The sequence below is a fragment of the Penicillium psychrofluorescens genome, assembly GCF_964197705.1.
Source record: "Penicillium psychrofluorescens genome assembly, chromosome: 2".
Lineage (NCBI taxonomy): Eukaryota > Fungi > Ascomycota > Eurotiomycetes > Eurotiales > Aspergillaceae > Penicillium > Penicillium psychrofluorescens.
Window position 1 is genome coordinate 426,727 of NC_133440.1, and position 21,069 is coordinate 447,795.

Sequence of the window (21,069 nt, forward strand, 5' to 3'; positions counted from 1 at the left end):
TTGCAACTACGATCGCCTAGTGTAGGCCGAATGCCGAATGGGCGGGCCACAAATATTTTTTTTGGTTCCTGCCTATCGCCTAGATAAGGCTAACCCCGGCATCGGACAGCTTTATCGGAACGGAGTCCGGGACAGGGGAGTGGGCTAGGAACTACACTGCTATGCATCTTGTTTGGAGGACAAACTTGAGCTGTACGGTGTAGAATGTGAATGGAGTAGTCAATTTTGCATCGACTAACCGAACTAAAGACTCGGTTCTATAGATTCGCACGCTCCACATACTTGCCAACCGTGCCATCCATCTGTGCCTCCAATACAGCACCCTTCCCGTCCAGCACGCTCTGAATCGCCTCAGGCAGCTTCTGCGCCAGCTCGGCCACAGTTGCAGCGCGACCAGCCCAGATCTCGCCGCCAGCGGCTGCCTTAGCAATGCCCGGGTAGTCCGGCGTCGGCGCGAAGGAGATATTGAGGTCCTCATTTGTAGCGCGGGAGCCGTCGCCCTCCGGATGGACAAGCAACATGCTCCGTCGCGGCGCATTCCAGCCCTTGTTGTTGAGGACAATGGTCAGCACGGGGATCCCGTAGCGACGTGAAATCCAGTACACCGATCCCGGTACGGAGAACAGGTAGGTCCCGTCGCCGACGATCTGGCAGACGAATTTGCCCTTGTTGCGTCCGCCGTGCTGCACGTCCGTCGCAAGCTTGATGCCCAGTGCTCCGCCGCCTGACCAGCCAAGACCACCGCCACCACAGTTGATCCATGATTGCGGCAGAGTGGCCCCGATTTGGTCGCCCACCATATGAGTCAGGGTTACGGCTTCGATGGCCCAGATTGTGTCTTGTGGGCAGTCTTTGCGGACCTGGCCTATGAGATAGTGAATGTTCAGGGCCGCGTTGCTGCCGCCTGCGGGCGTGACGGCGAGAGCGGAGATGGCCTTCCGTCGCTGCAGATACTCCACCTCCCGGCGCTTGCCCATGGTGACATTTTGCTTGGAGACGACGAATTGCTGAAGGGAGTCATCTAACGAAACATGTTCGTTGAGTTGTTTGAGCGCCGTAGTAGCGTCGGCACGGAAGGTAGCCATGGCATTGATGTAGAAGACGGGGATCTGCTGCTTTAGTGGATCCACGTCGATGTGAATAATCTTGGCTGATGGTGCAGGCTTGAACTGGGTAGGAACCCAGGGGACATCGCAGTCGATCACAAGAATCACGTCGGCTGTCTTCATGGCCTCATGACCCGGGTATCTCAGCCCGAGCCAAGCAGGATGATTGGCAGGGAAACACATATCGCTTCCGCCGGTGTCCAGGACTCGGATGCCTTTAAAGTGATTCGCCAAGTTGACCAGCTCCACCACAGCCTGTGCCTTCCGGCCGCTGTAACCAGCGACAACCAAGGGGCTCTTAGCAGCTGCGAGCTCTGATGCGATCATGTTCACTGCGTCACGGGGTAGAGCAGCCGGGGCAACGGGGCCCCAGAGACTCTGGTCCAGCTGATAGGGCTCAATGTCCTCTTCCATCACTTCTCGGGCACCGACAAGGTATACGGGGCCTTGAGGGTCACTAGTAGCGAATTTTAATGCACGGTTGACGATCTGCTTAACATTCTTGCCGGTCTTGATCTCCCCCGAGTACCGACAGTATTGCGAGACGATTTGCTTCTGGTCTGGCACATCCTGGATCCAGTGGATATACTCGGTGCGGGAGCCGCGGCTCTCTCCTTCGATTGTATACGGCGACAAGCCAGCGAAGATCAGAACGGGTGCACGACCGCACGAGGCATTATGAACTGCGGCACCCAGTCCCTGCGTTCCGACATCGACATGGACGATCACCGCTTGGGGCTTGCCTGTCAAGCGGGCGTAGCCGTCGGCCATTGACAGTGCGACCATCTAGCGCACGTTAGCTCTGCTGCAGGCAGCAATTCTTTTTAAATAGAGAGCTGACCTCATTGGGACAAGTAATGATAGTAGGGAACCGATCTCTCCTCTCCTTCTGGCCCTTCACCATAGCCTCCAGGATGGAGGGGTGGTCCGAACCCAGATTGACAAAGACATGGGTGACGCCGCCCTAGTATTTAGTCAGCATTGCAATGATGAACGAAGTATATCTGTGGGAACTGACCTCCCAGAGAGCTTCGAAAAAAGCAAAGGACGCAGTATAAACCCTAGCTGCAGGTGAGCTATCGACTCGCAATGCGATCACGATTACTTTGCACATACATGATCCGTTGTTACGAAAGTCTATAATAAGAGGCCGAGTTTGAAGAGCAATAAAACAAGTGACAAGACAAAGCCCTCGGGTGAGCTGCGAAGATAAATGCTCAAAATGAGGGGAATCTTGACAGTGAGGGGGGATTTGCTGATTAGGCTCGGCGACAATCCCGAGACTCGGAATAGCGTGGGCGGTCTGCAGGATTCTTGGCCGATCATTATTGTTGTTCCCCACCCCCCGCGAATATTTGTGCAGCTTGCCAGGTATTGGGACCGAACGATCTTGTCTTTCTTCATCAGAACACTCTCTTCTGTTATCTTTGCGTAGGGTGGATGGAGGAGTGGAGTATAGAGTTAAGAGTATAGTAACTCTCCCGCACCCCATCATCCAAGAACGCATGCCCTCGTTCTTAGTCAGATGCACGAGCCAGCTGTTTGAACGAAGAAATCGGGCTTTTCCTGAACGAAGACATGGTAGGTAGCAGCATAAGACATTGATCGGCGCACAAGGTTTTCATTGAGGTTATTCTGCTGCGCCAAATCTTTGACGTGCTTCCCTCGCTTGGAAACTTCTCAAAGCTTCCTGGGCAGATCAATGCCAATATGGCCATAGACGGGTTACGCTAGAGAGATTAGTGGGTGAGATAAATGTGATATCATTCAACCTACTAGCTCAGGATTAGAAATGCCCAGAAAGCCCTTCCTCATATTGCGAAAGCGCGCTAATGCACGCTACCTGCAAATGATATAAACACACTTGATTGAATGGTTGTGTTTGACAAGGATTATTCTGGACTATTGGGTAAAAGTTTTGTACAGCACTAAACTGCTTTTTTTACATTCCTAACATTGTGCGCTCATTTCGCTTACTATGCGTTCTGTATTATAAAAGGGATAGCTAGATTATACTCAGATGCCAGAATTCTTCTATCTTGCGATTTTCGATCACATTGACTAGTGTAGTTCATGGTGGAAAAAACGTGGCGGTGTATTGACGCGTTAATTCGGAAACGGTAAATTAATCATGACAGGAAACTCACAGGTCCTCAGTCTATAAATGGAAACGCGAAAGCGGTGAGGCCGATTACTACTAGGGGATGGATACCACTCACCGTTCGATCGTTTGTGAACATGGACTCATGCTTGCTCAAACGCGTCTGAGAGAGATTTCGCATCTTGTCACCGCTTAAACGCACAGTATGCCATCCCTGAAGCGAGGAGGACTGCATACTGACATCCATTTTAGGCCCAGCCGGTGGTTGCTGGATCAATAACTTGAACATTCGCTGTGTTCCAATCTTCTTGTCGGGCTGTAACCATTGCAGCCTCATTTAAACGGCCATGGATTGGCTGAAGGGGCTATTTACCAGCAAAGATTCTGCCACAAAGGCAGAGGAAAAGGCCAAGAAACGCCGGAGCAAAGAGCACAGTCGACGGGTTCGTGCTCGAGAAAATGGACTAAGACGGGGTGCGGAGGGTAAAAAGTCGGGCCTCTTCTGGGGCTCACCCGGTCAGACAGAAGAGAGCAACTGGCAAGGTCAGGGTGAAGTTGACAGGTCTTGAACTGAGATGTTGACTGCGTAATGGATCTTGGAATACCCTCGCTACATGAATGAATATAGATGCACTTGCGGTGTTTGCAGGCCATCATCGTCAGCAATTCGTTTGCAACTCAGACCAAATTCCCAGTATGCCTTGCCTAGCAACCATACTAATAATTCTATCGTGCGACTGCAGCCACGCGCACCCGGGCAGGCTGCAGATCATATTAATGGCCGTCGTAGATTTCAGGCACCGGTTGATATGGCCGCAACTCTACTGAATTTTCCGATGAGATACCTGAAAGTTAACTACATCTCAAGTGGAAATCCCGGAAAATGCTCATCCAACATCGAAGCATCCAAATCCAAGTATTCCGAAAAGTCAGGAAAGCCAGGACTCCAAGCATCTCCCCCGGAAGCTTCAACAGAATTGATTCTTTCGAGCAAATCCCCACAATTTGCCAGACAATGATCCGCAAGATCCCAAGAAAAGTCTTGCTGGTAACTATGAAGTGTATCGATCATATTTTTGGCCATCCTGAGAGGCGCATTGCGATGATTCGAAGTTTTCATCCGCAAAGCACTTCGTAACAGAAACGTCGTAGAGGATGTGAGCGAGAAGGCATTGACGGGGATCCAAAATCCATTTAGATGCGATTCATCCAACTCTTGCATTAAATTCACGATGTCTTCTGCTGCGCGCTGGGCGTGTGTATGGAAAGGGGACACTGTCTCTTCGTCAAATTGACGGGTGCTTTTGTCAAGGCCTAATTGGATACGTCGTAGGAGAAGCTTGACTGAGAGATATGCCAGCCGGAAATTTGCTGCGCCTGGGGCGTGGAGATGCGCTCCTCGCAACAGGAGGCGGCGGATATCGTCGCTTAGTGACACTTCCCATTCGCTTAAGTGCTGCTCCAGCTCAGCAGCCGACTTTTCCATTGTGAAGACTTTGGATACGCTGTACACGTGCTCCAGGTAGCAGCTCAGTACTTCAGTCAAACTGGTCAATGCGACAAAGATCGAAGCGGCTGCCATCTGAGATGGAGATGCGTGTGAGGAGGCGAGGTCGTCTATTGTTGGGAAGGGCACATCATATTGCGCACGGTGAATCTGCAACGGTGTTCCATATGCTAAACTGCACCTGTAGATATGAATTAGTAAAACGTAAAACAAAAGATCGAATTCCAGCGATAGGACCTACCATCGATCATGTATAACAACCAACCACCAAATCCGAATGCGAAACCGCTTCTCGATCGGCGAGATATTCCAATGAGACGGGTCCCGATTCAGGCCCATGGCATTGCACAAGGCCACAGCAGTGCCCACTTTCCCTCCATTTCCAAAAATAGACGTACTGGGTCTCCCGCCGACTGTGAGAATAATACTGATTACCGATGATATTCCCGGCGACAGGAATAATTCCGAGTGAATCGCCTCGCTTGCAAGATTCCAGATAAACCGTATATCAGGACAGCGAATACGGGACAATTTGGGTGAAGAATCCCAATATATTAAAGCATTTGCGTACAAATTACATAGTAGAGCCGGAGAAATCCTGTCTTTATGTGTGGAGAAGACGGTTTGGAAAGAGACTTGATCGAAAATCGGAAAGCAAGGGTTGGCTTTCTCGAAGAATCTAACATATGCCATTCATTTATTATTAGTACATAAAGGAAAATAAGACAAAGAAAGCACCCACAAATCAACAACTTCTTGAACATACGGCTCGAGATATTTCTCAATAATCTCACATTTCATGGCCGCGAGCGATTGGTTAGCTGTCACACCGAGCGGCTGCTTGGGGACATTATTAAATAGCACCGGTCTGAGCGGTCTGTTGGAGCCTGGATTCGCTTGAATAATACATCTTCGCCGTGCATCTGGAAGCGTTGACAGATAACTTTCCAAGATGTCATTGTCATCTGCGATTGCCGGGCTGACGATGTGGGAGCTATCGTCTCCGGTCTCGGAAACAATTCCCATCAGGTTGGAGAGTTCTTGTTGTTTATTTCCATTGGAATAGATTGGTTCGGTTCGATCATTATTAGACGCTCTGTGTGCTCGCGGATCATCCAAACCGGTTGCAAGAGTACTCTGCGTATTTCGATCCTCCAGCGACTGTCTACTCTGCGAGAGTCTCGCCTGCTTCCTTCTGGACGATAGCTTCCGCGGAGAAAATGCCGATCTCCTCCTAGACTCTGCTTCTGGAAAGTTACACTCCGTGTCATGGACCTGACACATTATGCACTTGTCCGAGGAATCTCGGATTCTGCATCGTGATTTGCGTTTCTTGCACGACAGACAGGCTGGATGTAAATGAGAGCGATATGGCCGCCCTTCGCCGCCGGCATTACGCACTACTTCCATGACCTTTCACTTGGTTGCATATGAGCTGGAAGAGTCGTAAAAGTATGTAGACGGACTCTGAGCCCCGCGGGGAACCACTTTATCTGGACCCACGACTTGGCCGCGGCAAGCCAATCCAACCATCCGGTCCAGCAATGACTGGGGAATTTCTGTCGTTTCTCTAACAATCACCCCACGATCAGAATACATGGCCTTTTCTAGAACGAGTATCACATTAAAGTCTGTTACCAACGGATAATTTTAAAAGAATGGCCCGACGTCACACAGTAGGACTGCAAAAGTATATCAAGCAACCAGTTGCAATAGCAAGAAATATACTATGCAAGAAATCACTTTCAGGCCAAGCATATTCTACTCAACTTCATACATTCAAAATGCCTCAAGCATATGACCAACCCATCATCGACGTAGCACACTACGTCTTCCACTACCAAATACCAGACAAAGAGCAAGCGGTATGGACATGTGCACGAGTCGCGCTCCTCGACGCAATCGGCTGTGCAATCGAGACAGCAGCCACAAGTCGCGAGTGCAGAGCTTTACTCGGCCCTGTCGTGGCAGACACAGTCGTCCCAAATGGGTTCAGGGTTCCTGGCACTGAGCTGCAGGTAGATCCTGTTAAGGGGGCGTTTGATTTGGGTGTTTTGATCCGGTACTTGGACCACAATGATGCGTTGGGGGGTGCGGAATGGGGCCATCCTTCAGGTATAAGCCACGAATCAACGGCGAGTACATTAGTATAGTTCTCATGCTGACTAGATGGCAGATAACCTTGCGGCAATCCTGGCTACCATGGACTGGCTGTCTCGCGCATCTGTTTCCAGAGATGATGACAACGGACCGCCGCTGACAATTAAAACTCTGCTAATCGCTTTGATAAAAGCATACGAGATCCAGGGTTGTTATCAGATGCGCAATGCTTTCAATGTCTATGGGATTGACCATGTAGTTCTCGTTAAGCTAGCTGCCACTGCGGTAGTCTCGTGGTTGCTAGGACTGACCGAGGACCAAACCAGAGCAGCCATCTCCCATGTCTGGATGGACGGCCATCCAACTCGAGCGTATCGGTCTGGTGCAAATACCATTTCGCGAAAAGGGTGGGCCGCGGGCGATGCAGCGAGGAGAGCGGTACAACTGGCTCTCTTGGTGCGAGCCGGGGAGCCCGGTGCCCCAGGAGCCTTGGCCATACCCCGATGGGGTTTTTTGGAACGAACGTTCGGCGAGGTCGGGTTTGAGCTGCCACGACCTTTCGAGACATGGACAATTCAGAATGTGTTGTTCAAGGTCATGCCGGTAGAAGGGCATGGAATCGCAGCAGTGGAGGCGGCATTGGTTCAGCATCGTGCACTCCAGCAAAGAGGATGGTCCCACCCAACAAACCACATACAGCGGGTTGTCTTGCGTACCACCGCCGCTGCCGATCTAATAATCAATAAAACGGGTCCACTTCAAAATGCTGCAGACCGTGACCACTGTATTCAGTACGTGGTCGCTCTCGCTTTCTTAAAAGGCAGTGCACCAGAGGCCGCAGACTATGCAGACAACAGCCAATGGGCACCCAGCAAGGAGTTGGAATATTTGCGTTCACGAATCGAAGTCCACCCTGACGCCAAGCTCACTCAGGACTATTTCGACTTGGACAAAACAAGCATTGGATCGGGGGTGACCGTTGACCTCGATGACGGCTCTTCCTTGTCCGAGATTCTGATTGAATACCCAATTGGCCATGCGCGGAATCCCAAAACTTCGGCAGCGATTCAGGCAAAATTTGCAAAGAATATGAGGCACGTGTTTTCCGAGGCGGAGGTTGCGCGCATCTCAAAAGCGGCTGAAGATGACGATATGCGGGTCATGGATTTCGTCGATCTGCTTGTCCGACCCGCTCCTTCGAACCCTCAGCCAAAGCTGTGAGATCTGAAGTTCCGGCAAGGCGTTCATGCTCAATCGATCTTTCCCACTCCCTGCAAGGTCAGATAAACATCTGTACCCCATCCCCAAAGGCTTTGCACGTCGATGCTGCCACCAAAGTATTCGGCGTATGCCCGGCTCAGCGGCAACCCATAACCCAAGCCGGCAATACTGCTCAAGTTGCCACCACTGGCAGCAATCGTGTTTAGCGCGTCCACGTTACCGTTGGCCGAGTTCTGGAAATCCATGTCCGAAAAGGTAGTGAAACTGTACGACCAGATATGAGGCAGAACCTCAGGTGGGATGCCGCCACCACGATCGCGGATACGAATTGTGATACTTTGTGACGTTGGGTTCGGGAATCGGACTGCGTCGGGTGTAGTGGCTTCATCAGCCAGCCCCTCGAGCTGGAATCCCTCGTCGGCGTCTCCCTGAACAGAGCGCGCATGGCCAGGAACATCTGGGGCAGAAGCGATTGTCACTTCAATGGGCTCACGCTCGTTCCCAGACTCAATAGTAGCTCGAAAAGCGTTTTTCAATAACTCAGTAATGATATACTCCACATGCACTGGCACATGGGCAAAGGAGGCATCTGGTTCTCCGCCGATCTTCAGGCGGGGCCGGACTCCGTATTTAAGCTCGCAAATCTCTCCCACGAAGTCTTCGCACAAGCGAATAATGCGCGCAGGTTGAAGGGCGGTGTCGATGACCCCAATGTAATTCGATGGCACCGATTCCTTGGCCGACGTGCCTGTAGTTGGCTCATCACTGATAGGCTGTGAGGCAAAATGGAGAGCCAGGTGTTGCTCAGCAATCAATCGCGTTCCGATACGCGCTCGTAGGTGCGTGTCCAGGAAGTGCGTCACATCCCCCGGGTTGATATACTTCCGACACTCGAGAAACCCGCGAGCCAGGACCGGAATTGTGTTGGTGTGGGTCTGCACGAGATCTGCGAGGACGTCTCCAAACTGGTTCTCCTCTTCCAGGGTACTGATCTGTCGTTTCTGGTACGGGAGCAGGGTCGAGAGGGAGTGGAGGTAATTATGGTAGATTTTCGATACATGGGGGTTCGACACCACGATAAAGGGGAGATTGCGCAGGGCCTGGATTCGGGAGGCCAGTCGAGCCGGAAGAAGGGAGAGAGTGAAGTTGGCTGAGGCCAGCAGGGCGTCCTTGGATAATGGCGGGCGGCCATGTCTGGGGATGAATCACTGGTCAGTACGGCCTGTTCGTTGGTCATTCCATACGGTTGGCAACCCACCTCAATAAATCTGCCAGTTTCAACGCTCGGCGAGGACTCGCCGCCAGCTGGGCGACCTGGTCCTTGGCTACATCAGCATTGGCGGGCCGGATGGTCCAGTCGCGAGCAGACTGCGACACTGTGGAAGATTGACGGAGCAGAGGCACCACTTGGATCACCGGGCCCAGGCGAGCTCTGCCTCTCCACATCATGACCGATCGATGGAAAGTGGAAGGATGTTGCGAAGGGAGAAAAGGTGAAAAGAGGGAACGCAGCAGGAGGCGGTGACGGGATCCGCGCTCGGGTACGGGAGGGTATTCGCGGGTCCTTTCTTATCGGTAAACAAGAATGGGGAGCATATACATAGTCACTACAACATGGACTGGAAGACTGGAAGAACATTGAGATTTATTTACATCGTTAAGCATTGTAGACCTCGCAGCCTGGTATAATAAGGATCTGATCCGGACCCGGTCGCATAGGTCCCCGAGACACACTACTGGGTCTTGGCTTCCCCGTCCTGCTCGACATGGATGTGCTCGTCGGACTCGAGGGTTCCGACGTGGTCCTCCGGGAACTCGGCACTGTTCAACGAGTGGGTTAGCACGGGAGCGATCCGGTCGGGGCACCGATTCCTGGACTGCGTACGTGAAGCCCTTGATGAGACTGTATTCGTGCTTGATGGCTCCTCCCTTCTTCTGAACATCTTGCTTGGCGCTGTGAACGGGAATTAGCATGGTTGACCTCGATCGATGGCCGGAAACCCTACCGCTCAAGCTCCTCGGGGGGCGAGTCCTTCTTCAGGGTCACCTAAACATGACATTAACTCGATTCTGTCATATGAAAGTTGAGAGGTGATGACTCACGTTATACAGAGGCATCTTGACCGGTGTGATGGTGTAGTATGGGTTGGGATGGGGTGAGATGGGGTGGGCGAGAGATGGTGGGTTGAGAAGTGAGGGAGACCAGAAGAGGGGGGGGAGAGATTATATACCGATAAGCCGTACTGTTTACGCCATTGACAGTCGAGATGATTAGACTACGTGATTATGTGTCAGGTCTCGATATTGTCCCATTTCCTGTCGGAGCTACAAACAGTAGTCTGACTGGTGGCGTCTGCACCCTCCTTGCTTCGCAGCCCAGTAGCGAATCTTTCAGCCTGGTCCAGGCGCAATGACGCGCCTCCACGATGAGCACGATGAGGTAATGCTGGTCACCTGACGTTCGGGCAACGGCCCGGGGGGAAGTATAAGTAGAACTGTATTATTGACCAAATCGAGCAAAAGGCCCGACTGTATTCTCTACAACCCCACATAGCCATCTGCGTCTCGCGAAGGCATCTTCATCCCATGCATGCCTCCGTATTGGGGGCTAGAGGGCTCCTTCCACCCGGCCAGCACCTGGTTGTCCGCCAATTGATACACCTCCACGCCCAGAGGACGGCAGGTTGCCCCCATGCCACCTTCCTTGTCATCCCAGCCCCAGTTGGAAAGGTCGCCTGCATCGATCCTAGTCAGCGGTGAAGTATACCTCAGAACACATCAAGGGGGGCACGCACCACCCGGACAGGCCGACAGCGCGCAGAGGACATCCACCTCGGCGAAGAACTCAAAGTACTCCCCCTGCTTCGCCGGAGAGGTCTCCATAAAGTATTTGCCCTGCTCATCCAGTCCTGTCACCTGAAACACATTCAGCACGTCATGCACATCCAGTTCCGTCAATCCATACGGCACCACCGAGCGGGTCAGATTCGAATGACAATGAAAATCAAACGTCTCCCCGCCCATCAGCAAGTTGACATAAGGATCGCACCGAGTGCCGAGCAGATCATGCACCCGGCCCCCGAACTGCGTTGTCCCAAACTCAACCTCGGGGTTCCGCTTGCCATCTGCGTCGAGCACCTCATGCAGCTGTCCGCCGCCGAGGGAGTCGCCTGTGATCGTGACCAGAGGTCGTAAATATGGCAGGTTGGACCACAGGCGATCACCGACCGAGACGTGGGAGGCATGGATCTGTCGCGTCCGCGCCGCCCACATGCGCTCTCGCGGGTTCTTTGCATTCCAGATGTTCAGGTCGCCGACCTGCGGTCCCTTGGGGGTCGTCAGGCGGCAGATGTGACCGGCGGGCACCACCCACGCTTGGCCGGAGCAGGGTCGAACGGTAAATGAGTTCTGGGGCACTCGCGCTGAGGGGCTGCTGGCCGTCTCGGAGATGGCCCGATACAGCGGCGAGGTGGCATGCACCCCCGAGTCGGGCGGTGCGGTGTAGGCGGGAGGAGGGCGACGAGCGGACATTTTGCGACTGGGGGTTTCCTGTCTCAATCCGCGGAGGGTGGTCCATTTATAACGGAGTCCTGGCCGGGAGACCCCCGGGATTATTGGTTCCATAGTTGGCCGATAATGCCCCACATTGACGGCGGCTACGAAGACAAGTATACATCTGCTCTGACCTCAGTTTCCGTGCTGAGTAGAGAATTAGTACTACTAAATCCGATCTCGGTAGATAGTTCCGGATGTCATCGCTTCAATATTAAAAGCCAGAGACTGGGAGAAGATGGAAGGGTTCTGGTATCCAAGGCAGGTCCATCGGCCCGGTACCAGTAGGGCCAGCCCTTATCGTCGACCAACCGGCCCGGCGAGTTAGTGAACCATTAGTTCTTGTGTGCATTGTATAGCGATGTGTAACTCCGCATGTTGAGTCTAGCAGCCCAAAGTATCGTGCCTGCAAGCGGTTCCCTTTGACATTTTTGGCGGAGGGGAATATAAATCTTACTCACTTAGCGAGCTTAGTCTAGGGCGGTGGCAATTTATTGTAATTGAATCATAAAATAGTAACTACTACTGTACAAATTAATCAAAACCCCCGAGTAACTAGTAATTGCTGGGAAAAAACCTACTGGCAATTACTACACAGTTCGTGAACACCGGTGTCTGCCTCAGGCACCAAGCGGCCAAAAGAAACTTTCCTCGGGGCCCAAGTAATTCCGGTCCGACAAAATAATTTCCAGCAGCAGCACCGGATCCGCAGCTCTTCGCTGTTTCTCTTCGTCTTCACGCTGCAAGAAGATCCCGGAGGTTTGGAATCTCCTCGATTTCATAATGGAGGAACAGTCAAACCGGGCGCACCGCCCGGCCAAGGAAAAGAAGAAATACGAGGGTATGAGCCACGCAAAACTTATCTGCGATCAAGCTGGCGCAAAATGTTTCTCTCCGGGCTATGCTGACCATCGTTCTTCTTGTAGGGCAAAATCCCAAGGCGTTTGCCTTTTCGGCCCCAAATAAACTCAAGAAGGCCGCGGCGCGCTCGCATGATGTATGGACATCGCATTGAAATTTTTGCCGGACGATCAACAGCTGACAGAGATGCTTGCTACAGGTCAAGGAAAAACGACTACATGTCCCGCTGGTGGACCGCATGCCAGAAGAGGCACCGCCCATAGTTGTTGCAGTTGTTGGACCCCCGGGTGTGAGTGCTTTCGACCGGGCTTGACGATGTGCAGTGCGCCATGCTAACAATACGCGCTCCCAGGTTGGCAAGACTACTTTGGTCAAATCTCTGATCCGCCGATACACAAAACAAACCCTCAGCTCACCTCAAGGTCCACTCACCGTCGTCACATCCAAGAAGAAGCGCCTCACCTTCCTCGAATGCCCCTCAGACTCGCTCGCATCCATGATTGATGTCTCCAAGATTGCCGACATTGTGTTGCTCATGATTGATGGAAACTATGGCTTTGAAATGGAGACTATGGAATTTTTGAATGCCCTGTCGACAAGTGGTATGCCGGGTAACGTCTTTGGCATCCTCACCCACCTCGATCTGTTCAAGAGTCACAGCACCTTGCGAACGGCCAAGAAGCGTCTCAAGCACCGCTTCTGGAGCGAGCTTTACCAAGGTGCAAAATTGTTCTATCTCTCTGGTGTGATCAACGGCCGATACCCGGATCGTGAAGTGCACAACCTCTCCCGGTTCTTGTCCGTGATGAAGAACCCTCGGCCTTTGGTGTGGCGCAACTCGCACCCATACGCCCTAGCAGATCGCTTCCTGGATATCACACCGCCCACCCAGATTGAAGAGAATCCCAAATGTGATCGGACTGTGGCTCTCTACGGCTATCTTCGAGGCACCAATTTCCAAGCCCAGGGCACTCGAGTACATGTCCCCGGTGTGGGCGATTTGACCGTCTCTGGAATCGAGGGCTTACCTGATCCATGCCCAACTCCATTTATGGATCAACAAATCGCCAAGGCGTCTGGTAAGGGTTCAAGACGCAAGCTGGGCGAGAAGCAAAAGCTGCTTTTCGCGCCCATGTCCGACGTGGGTGGCGTTTTGGTCGACAAAGACGCGGTTTATATCGATATCAAGACTTCAACATTCGACAGAGGCGAAGATGAAGAATCTGATGATCAGGATCGCGGTCTGGGAGAGCAGCTTGTGGTTGGTCTGCAAAGCGAGCGGCGCATGCTCGGTGACGCTGATCAGGGTGTGCGTCTCTTCCGGGGTGGCGAGACGATCTCCCACGCGGAAGACGAGGAGACTGGTCGGAAACACAGACGACATGCTCGGGTTGCCGATGCCGAACGCGATGTCCAACCTGTGTCAGATGACGAAGGCTTTGGAAGTGAAGAAGAGGGTGAGGATGAGGAGGATGGCGACTTGAGTGGCGATGAAGAGATCGACGAGGACGATATCTCTGCTCCGGCCGACTTCGAGACCAGCTTCAAGGAACGGCAAAATGGAGCTGTCCGCCCCGAGGATGGCGACATCGCCTTCGCTGACAGCGACTCTGACCTCGGCTCTATCTCTTCCGTCGACGGCCAGGATCTGGATAGTGCCGACGAGGATGACGACGAGGAAGATGAAGAAGGCAACGTGCGTTGGAAGGAGAACATGCTGGCCAACGCCAAGTCTCTTCTTGGAAAGCGACCTGCTTTCCGCGTCAAAGACCTGTCACGAATGATGTACGATGATTCCATCAGCCCAGTTGAAGTCGTGCAACTATGGCGTGGCGCCAACGACGAAGACGAGGAAGAGGAGAATATCGAGGATGAGGAAGATGACTTCTTCAAGAAGACAAATAACGAAAAGGAACACCAGGCCGACTTCCGAGCAGTCCCAGACTACAACTATGAGGAACTCGAGCAGAAGTGGCAGGATCGGGATCTCATTGAGTCTATAAGGCGCCGCTTCGTGACCGCCAAGCTGTCTGGCGATGGGTCAGATGACGATGACGACGACGATCTGGATGATGCTTTTGATGAAGACGATGATGAGGGAGATGGAGCATTCGAAGACCTCGAGACCGGCGAAGTCTTCAACGGGATCGAAGACAGCGGCGATGAGGACGGTGGCCAGAACCAGGAAGACGCTGTTGCTGAAAAGCCTCTGGACTTGGAAGCGGAGCGGGAACGGAATGCGAAGAAAAAGGAAGAACTGCGGCTGCGATTCGAAGAGGAAGACCGCGAGGGTTTTGCAAACGCCAAGGACGGTGCTCGTGAGGGCGGCGACGAGCAGTTCGGCGAGGACGACTGGTATGATTTGCAAAAAGCCAAGATGCAGAAGCAGCTGGATATCAACCGCGCCGAATTTGATGAGCTCGACCCGGCTTCCCGCGCCCGAGCTGAAGGCTACAAGGCCGGAACGTACGCGCGCATTGTCCTCGAGAATGTCCCCTATGAATTCGCTTCCAAGTTCAACCCGCGCTACCCTGTCATTGTCGGAGGCCTGGCACCGACGGAGGACCGCTATGGTTATGTACAGATTCGAATCAAGCGACACCGCTGGCACAAGAAGATCTTGAAGAGCAATGATCCGTTGATCTTCTCCCTGGGTTGGCGTCGTTTCCAATCCATCCCCATGTACAGCACCTCGGACAGTCGAACGCGAAATCGCATGTTGAAATACACTCCCGAGCACATGCACTGCTTCGCCACTTTCTACGGCCCGTTGGTGGCGCCCAACACCGGTTTCTGCTGCGTGACATCTTTCTCAAACCAAAACCCGGGCTTCCGGATCGCTGCTACGGGCGTCGTTCTCAGCGTCGACGAGCACACCGAGATTGTCAAGAAGCTGAAGCTCACTGGTGTTCCTTACAAGATCTTCAAGAACACGGCCTTTATCAAGGACATGTTCAATTCGTCTCTGGAGATTGCCAAGTTTGAGGGCGCATCGATTCGAACCGTCTCCGGTGTTCGCGGCCAGATCAAACGAGCCCTCAGCAAGCCCGAGGGCTACTTCCGTGCCACTTTTGAAGATAAGATCCTGATGAGTGACATTGTCTTCCTGCGCGCATGGTACCCGATCAAACCGCACCGCTTCTACAACCCCGTGACGAATCTTCTCGACCAAGAAGGCGGCTCCGGTGACGGTGGGTGGCAGGGAATGCGACTGACGGGTGAAGTTCGGCGCGAAAAGGGCATCCCCACGCCGCAGATCAAGGACTCGGCGTATCGACAGATCGAACGAACCACCCGCCATTTCAATCCTCTCCGCGTACCGAAACAGCTGGCAGCCGATCTGCCCTTCAAATCCCAGATCACTAAGATGAAGCCCCGCCAGGGCGAGACCTACATGCAAAAGCGAGCCGTGGTTCTCGGTGGCGAGGAGAAGAAGGCCCGGGATCTGATGCAGAAACTGACCACCCTTCGCAATGACAAGCAGGCGAAGCGGGCAGCGAAGCAGGAAGAGCGGCGGCAGGTGTACCGCGCCAAGGTGGCGGATAGCCTGGAGAAAAAGAACGCGCGAGAGAAGAGGGAAGGCAATGAGTACTGGCGGCGCGAGGGCAAGAAGCGGAAGAACACCGATGGAGAGTCGGGTGGTGGTGGCCGTGGGAAGAAGCGCAAGTGATTTGTATCCATCCATGCTCAGATACCAAGCATATTCCAGGCGTTTTCGGGTCGGCAAAACCGTATATATAGATCAATTGAATCTACTTGTCTCTACGGACTATCTCTACAGAGAGGGAGGAGAGGACGCAATTGTCCGTGGCCTTGGACCCCGAAATCACTCGGCGTACCGATAAATCGAACGAACCGCCCGCCACTTCAATCCTGTTGGTACCGCAGGCCAAGGCTACAGTCACGACTGTTATGGCTCTCCAGACTAATTCGTCCAATGTCCTTCCCTTCCTATAGAGACAGTCTGTCCGCTCTTCCTTGTCTTGCGTGCTTTGGTCCACGTGACCGCGTCTCGCACGCGCCAGAGCGACCAAGAGTCCCTCCCTCTCCACTTGGTTCTGCTTCCCTCCCAATGCTGACGACGTGTGGTTTTGGGTCCTCAATTGTTCTCTGAAACTCACGTTCAAGAATAACTCGTTTCGTTTCCCCCAGCGCACTTCCCATCGCGAGGCCCGAGAACGCGGTTGGAACTCGAACTAGTCGGCCGTTTTTGCCGCTCGCAATCCTTGCGCGTTGCTGGACGATCGCCACTGTATCGGGCAGATGCTCCTGGCGCCCGCAAAGCGCCATTGCAACACCCGCGCGGTCCTCGAGGGCGTTAAGAGGCTTTAGCGCATCCTGGGCTCCTCCGTGTTGATTCCTGCCCCCACAAGCCCTTTTCCATGCGGTGACGACTTTCGCCATCCACGAATGTCATGCGTGTCTCGGTCCCTGCAACTTCGTAGTTGAAAGCTCGACCACGTTTTTTCTCCGCGCGACCATCCCCTCCTTCTCGTTCTTTTTGGTTTCTCCTGTCCCTTCCCGACGCATCCTCGCGCCCCGACGATGAATCACGCCGGTGATGTTCCGTCGAGTCGCGGGTTCCCTAATCCGGAGGCCAGTGCGCCTACCGAGTCCTCCGTGAACGCTGCGACGTCAGCCGCGCCGCGCAAGCCCGCCTCCGATGAAATCCAGGTCATGCGATCGCCTCAAACGTTGTCCCTGCGGGTGGATGGCCTGAACGCAGTCACCGTGCCACATGGTGAAAGCGACGCGAACGACATCGACTATATCGAATCCTCGCAACGCGGTAGCGACACGTCGGCCGAAGGCCCACTCCCCGAGCTTCAGTCTGCCAGCACAGCCACGGACTCCTTGTCCAGCCTCCCATCTTTTTCGATGAACGAGGCAAGCCAGTCTATGGATCTAGACAGCCCGAACACCTTCGGCGGCAAACAAGGACAGGAAAACTCACCAGAATCCGACGAGACACCCCGGGCGTGGCCGGTAAATGAAGACATGGCCATAAATGGACCATATGCAGTTTCGGACGCGTTCGCCCCAGAAAGGGTTGGCAATGGCTCTTTAACGCCACGACACCAACATACACACTCGGTCACCGACATTCAGTTGGCTCCAGGTCAGAAACGAACAGTGGATGGAGACATCAAGTCGATTTCGTCCGAGATTCTGGCGCCGACTTCTAGCATGAATGGGACTACGCGGCGTCGTTCAAAGAGCACTGGCTCGCCAGCATCCGGAAGCAGGATTGCTCAGGTAGCGACTTCTCTTATTTGCTCTTGAAAGCCTTTCTAACACATGAGGTATAGCTATCGGTGCATATCCGGACGCGTCTGTCATACGCAGCTGCCAAGGTGGAAAAATCGCGGCAGCTACGCGAAGCAGATTCTCAATTGGGAATTCCGAAAGGCCTATTAGGCCCTGCCTCAAACTCAACATCCAACTCACGAGACCTCACCTTACGAACCTCGGCCTCGAATACCCCTCATGCATACCATACTCATTCCCGCTCGCAGTCTGCACTCTCTCCCCCTAACAAACTCTTTCCGACTCCCAGATTAGCTCCGCCTGCAGACATCATATCTTCCAACGGCGATTCGCGGCGGCGTCGCCCGAATCCCAATGCAGTCCCAAAGCCTCCCAACCATAGCCCGCGTTCCCGCCACCGGCGCTATCATTCCGTTCAGGATCCTCCATCTATGCGATCCGCTGGATCCCCCTCCGTGTTAGGGCCCGAGACACCTTCACTCCAGTCGTCTGCGCACTTTAATGGCCCTACATCTTCTCAAAATGGCTTCTACGGATCACAGCCTCAATCTCAGAATACCTCGATGGAGCAAGACGCGATAGAAACGCTCCTATTCATGTCCAGTCCCGAAAATTCAGGCTATCGCTCCAGCCCTCGACCGTTGCAGACTGCATCAACGCAAAACAGCCTAAATGCGTCGTTGTACGGCAATAATATTGGAGCTATCCTCGGTAGTAACCAAAGCTCACAGAGTAGCAACTATCGCAATGGTATAGGGTCGAAAGGCACCGCCATGGGGCTGGAAACGCACGCTGGAGACGAGATCGATCGCATCTTGGATCAGATGGAGAGTGATAGTGAGGATGAAGGCCGCTTTGCATCATACCATCATGGACGAAATGCTTCCCATGATCTTCAAGTCAGATCTTCTGGAGGATATCATAATGGGCGAATGAGATAGATGAAGCACTCAGCACAGCGTCTTGTCCATGCTATTGCAATTTGCACCAGCCTTATATAGATATATTTGCATTTGGTTTTCGGAGCGAGACGCCTTCTTGTCAGCAGGTCTTGCTTTTCACTCGCATTTTGCTTTCATTCCTATGCGCGACCACAGGTTTGGCCAGATGCATTGCATCTGCATTCAGAGTCGGCTCTTGTTTAATTTATGGGTTCAGGTGTATCATGTGCATAATTGATGCGTGACGTGGGTACTCTATTCATTAATCTATATTCTATCAGATGGAGTTTTGCGTATACTATCTATGCCGGAGGGGTATTTATTAACGTGCAAGTTCCTGCAGTTTGGTTAGCATATCTGCTACAACAAGTTCGAAGGCTGTACTTACACTAGCCAGCTTGCTCTTTGCCCGAATTTGGGGACCGTAGAAGACAAGTATCCAAGGGACCAGAGTCAGAACAAAGCCCTAATTCCAGGTTAGCGAACACACTCTTTGCGGAAAACAAATATAACTTACGATCCCGCCTAGAAGACTGGATGCCTCGGGATAGCCAAGATTGTTGAACATGGCATTCGTCACCAGAGGGAAAATGCCACCGAGCAGATTCCGGCCTGTTCCATATTAGTGGAGTGTTCAAAATCAAACCAGGAAATACTTACAGCAAGACTGCGCCGCAATCGCCGAACTTGCGTATCGGTGATAGGTATCAGCCAAGTAATTGAAGGTAGCCAGATAGATCGAAAAGATGCCCATCGTGGCACAGCCCACCGCGAGAGCGGGCACAATCCACGGCACAGACGGGAACGAAGTCCAGCCAAACCAGAATAGACCGATGGGGAGCATGATGGATTCGACGCAGACGAAGTACAGGCGACCCTCGGCGGACTTGGAGAGGCGACCGAACCGCATGGCAATTTTCTCTTGCCAGATGCTGATGAGAGTGATGAGGATGACGCCGACGCACATTGCTGGACAAGACCTTATTAGTCTTTTTATGTTCGAGGAACTACGAAGGGGTTTGACATACATGTGAACACGGCTCCAGTCTGCTCGATATCAAAACCGTGGTTGGTTTGGAACACGAGAGGAATGGACGCGAACTGGAGGTAGAGAACTGCCCAGCTGAAAGATACCCAGAGGGAGAAGAAGAAGACCACTGGCTCGGTGACGAGCATGTCTGTGTGAATCGGGTTGTAAGCAATAATCCAGAAGTTTTTCGTGGAAAGGACTCACGAAAAGGGCGCCACAGCGAGATCTGGATCATTTTGCCCAGGGACTCCCGCTGCTCGTCAGCCTTCACCTTCCACCGAATGCGTTTGGTCTTCTCCTCGTTGGGTTCCCCGTTTGCCATGATAACACCGTAGTGACCCGACGCCTCGAGGCTCTCATAATAACCATTCAAAGCTTTTGCCTTGCGGCTGAGGAGGACACTACCACGCGTCTCCTTGAAGAACAGGAAGATGACAACCACAAAAACAGCCGAGACGATGGCGTGGGAGTAATAAACCCAGCGCCAGCTGGTGTGCGAGACAATCGCTCCAGCCAACAATGGAGCAAGACCTGTTCCGAAAAGTGCAGCCCCGGCGAACAGTGCCATGGGGGTGTTTCGGTCCTGGGTGTGGTATATGTCACTAATCACACCACCGACCATTGTAGAGAAAGTAGCTGATAAATGTCAGTGTCGAAGCTAACATATTCTGGGAATCCAAGAAATACATACATGCGCCCACGCCCTGGAAAAAGCGGGCAACGAGTAATCCAGCGAAAATATGCGTTCCTCCACAAGCGACAAGGGATGCTATTCAGGGGATTAGCAGAAGGCGAGGCAAAATTATATCCAATACCTCCAACATACCGACGAATAGAACCCCGCTGGCCATAAAAATCGGCCGGCGGCCATTAATCTCCGAGAAAGGCGCCAAAATCATGGGCGCCAAAGCAAACCCGATGCAGAAGAGGGTGATGCCGAGGTTATACACGACGGCACTGATCCCCCACTCCTTGGTCAACTCGTCCGACGCCGGACTGATCTCACCAGCCGAATAACCCGCCAGAGCCGTGACAGCACACGAAATCCAAGTCATCATGGACTTGCGCCATTTCGGCCACAGGAACGGCGACGTATATTTCTCCAAACTGGGCGCTTCCGGCGGGGCAGATTGACCAGGCTGGGGCGGCAAGGTAATGCATGGCGTCGGCAGTGGTGTCTCGAATTCAAGATATAGCCACTCGATTTCCTGTGGCGCGGCCACCGTGTCGGGGCTGGTGTCGCATTTTTGCATGTCTGTGACGGTGCCGGGAGATAGACGAGCGAATGCTTTGCCTATGGCCATGCACACGTTCTTATACTAGTCCAGGCGGGGAATCTGATATCTCGTGCAGGGTGTAGGGCTTGGCAAATCTACCTCTTT

The 21,069-nt window shown here is 53.0% G+C and overlaps 8 protein-coding genes across 8 annotated transcripts; 3 read left to right on the plus strand and 5 right to left on the minus strand.

Moving 5' to 3' along the window:
• Nucleotides 1-257: 257 nt before the first annotated feature.
• Nucleotides 258-1,877, minus strand: PFLUO_LOCUS2360 (uncharacterized protein; the record flags this gene model as incomplete). The annotated part of the gene is made up of 1 exon (XM_073779492.1): nucleotides 258-1,877. One exon carries the CDS (start codon nucleotides 1,875-1,877, stop codon nucleotides 258-260), a length of 1,620 nt encoding a protein of 539 aa, XP_073636441.1.
• A 4,621-nt stretch (nucleotides 1,878-6,498) lies between these two features.
• On the plus strand, nucleotides 6,499-8,035 carry PFLUO_LOCUS2361 (uncharacterized protein; the record flags this gene model as incomplete). Its single annotated transcript, XM_073779493.1, has 2 exons — nucleotides 6,499-6,829; nucleotides 6,891-8,035. The coding sequence occupies 2 exons, from the start codon at nucleotides 6,499-6,501 to the stop codon at nucleotides 8,033-8,035; spliced, it is 1,476 nt and encodes a 491-aa protein (XP_073636442.1).
• Nucleotides 8,036-8,064: 29 nt separating this feature from the next.
• PFLUO_LOCUS2362 (uncharacterized protein) lies at nucleotides 8,065-9,484 on the minus strand (the record flags this gene model as incomplete). Its single annotated transcript, XM_073779494.1, has 2 exons — nucleotides 8,065-9,229; nucleotides 9,294-9,484. 2 exons carry the CDS (start codon nucleotides 9,482-9,484, stop codon nucleotides 8,065-8,067), a joined length of 1,356 nt encoding a protein of 451 aa, XP_073636443.1.
• A 284-nt stretch (nucleotides 9,485-9,768) lies between these two features.
• On the minus strand, nucleotides 9,769-10,153 carry PFLUO_LOCUS2363 (uncharacterized protein; the record flags this gene model as incomplete). The annotated part of the gene is made up of 4 exons (XM_073779495.1): nucleotides 9,769-9,856; nucleotides 9,921-9,989; nucleotides 10,042-10,082; nucleotides 10,139-10,153. The coding sequence occupies 4 exons, from the start codon at nucleotides 10,151-10,153 to the stop codon at nucleotides 9,769-9,771; spliced, it is 213 nt and encodes a 70-aa protein (XP_073636444.1).
• A 420-nt stretch (nucleotides 10,154-10,573) lies between these two features.
• On the minus strand, nucleotides 10,574-11,566 carry PFLUO_LOCUS2364 (uncharacterized protein; the record flags this gene model as incomplete). The annotated part of the gene is made up of 2 exons (XM_073779496.1): nucleotides 10,574-10,770; nucleotides 10,831-11,566. The coding sequence occupies 2 exons, from the start codon at nucleotides 11,564-11,566 to the stop codon at nucleotides 10,574-10,576; spliced, it is 933 nt and encodes a 310-aa protein (XP_073636445.1).
• An 804-nt stretch (nucleotides 11,567-12,370) lies between these two features.
• Nucleotides 12,371-16,118, plus strand: PFLUO_LOCUS2365 (the record flags this gene model as incomplete). The annotated part of the gene is made up of 4 exons (XM_073779497.1): nucleotides 12,371-12,428; nucleotides 12,514-12,584; nucleotides 12,648-12,737; nucleotides 12,801-16,118. 4 exons carry the CDS (start codon nucleotides 12,371-12,373, stop codon nucleotides 16,116-16,118), a joined length of 3,537 nt encoding a protein of 1,178 aa, XP_073636446.1.
• Nucleotides 16,119-16,993: 875 nt separating this feature from the next.
• PFLUO_LOCUS2366 (uncharacterized protein) lies at nucleotides 16,994-18,657 on the plus strand (the record flags this gene model as incomplete). Its single annotated transcript, XM_073779498.1, has 2 exons — nucleotides 16,994-17,704; nucleotides 17,758-18,657. 2 exons carry the CDS (start codon nucleotides 16,994-16,996, stop codon nucleotides 18,655-18,657), a joined length of 1,611 nt encoding a protein of 536 aa, XP_073636447.1.
• A 322-nt stretch (nucleotides 18,658-18,979) lies between these two features.
• Nucleotides 18,980-20,991, minus strand: PFLUO_LOCUS2367 (uncharacterized protein; the record flags this gene model as incomplete). Its single annotated transcript, XM_073779499.1, has 8 exons — nucleotides 18,980-18,994; nucleotides 19,046-19,123; nucleotides 19,175-19,269; nucleotides 19,318-19,626; nucleotides 19,686-19,835; nucleotides 19,892-20,323; nucleotides 20,379-20,456; nucleotides 20,514-20,991. The coding sequence occupies 8 exons, from the start codon at nucleotides 20,989-20,991 to the stop codon at nucleotides 18,980-18,982; spliced, it is 1,635 nt and encodes a 544-aa protein (XP_073636448.1).
• Nucleotides 20,992-21,069: the final 78 nt, after the last annotated feature.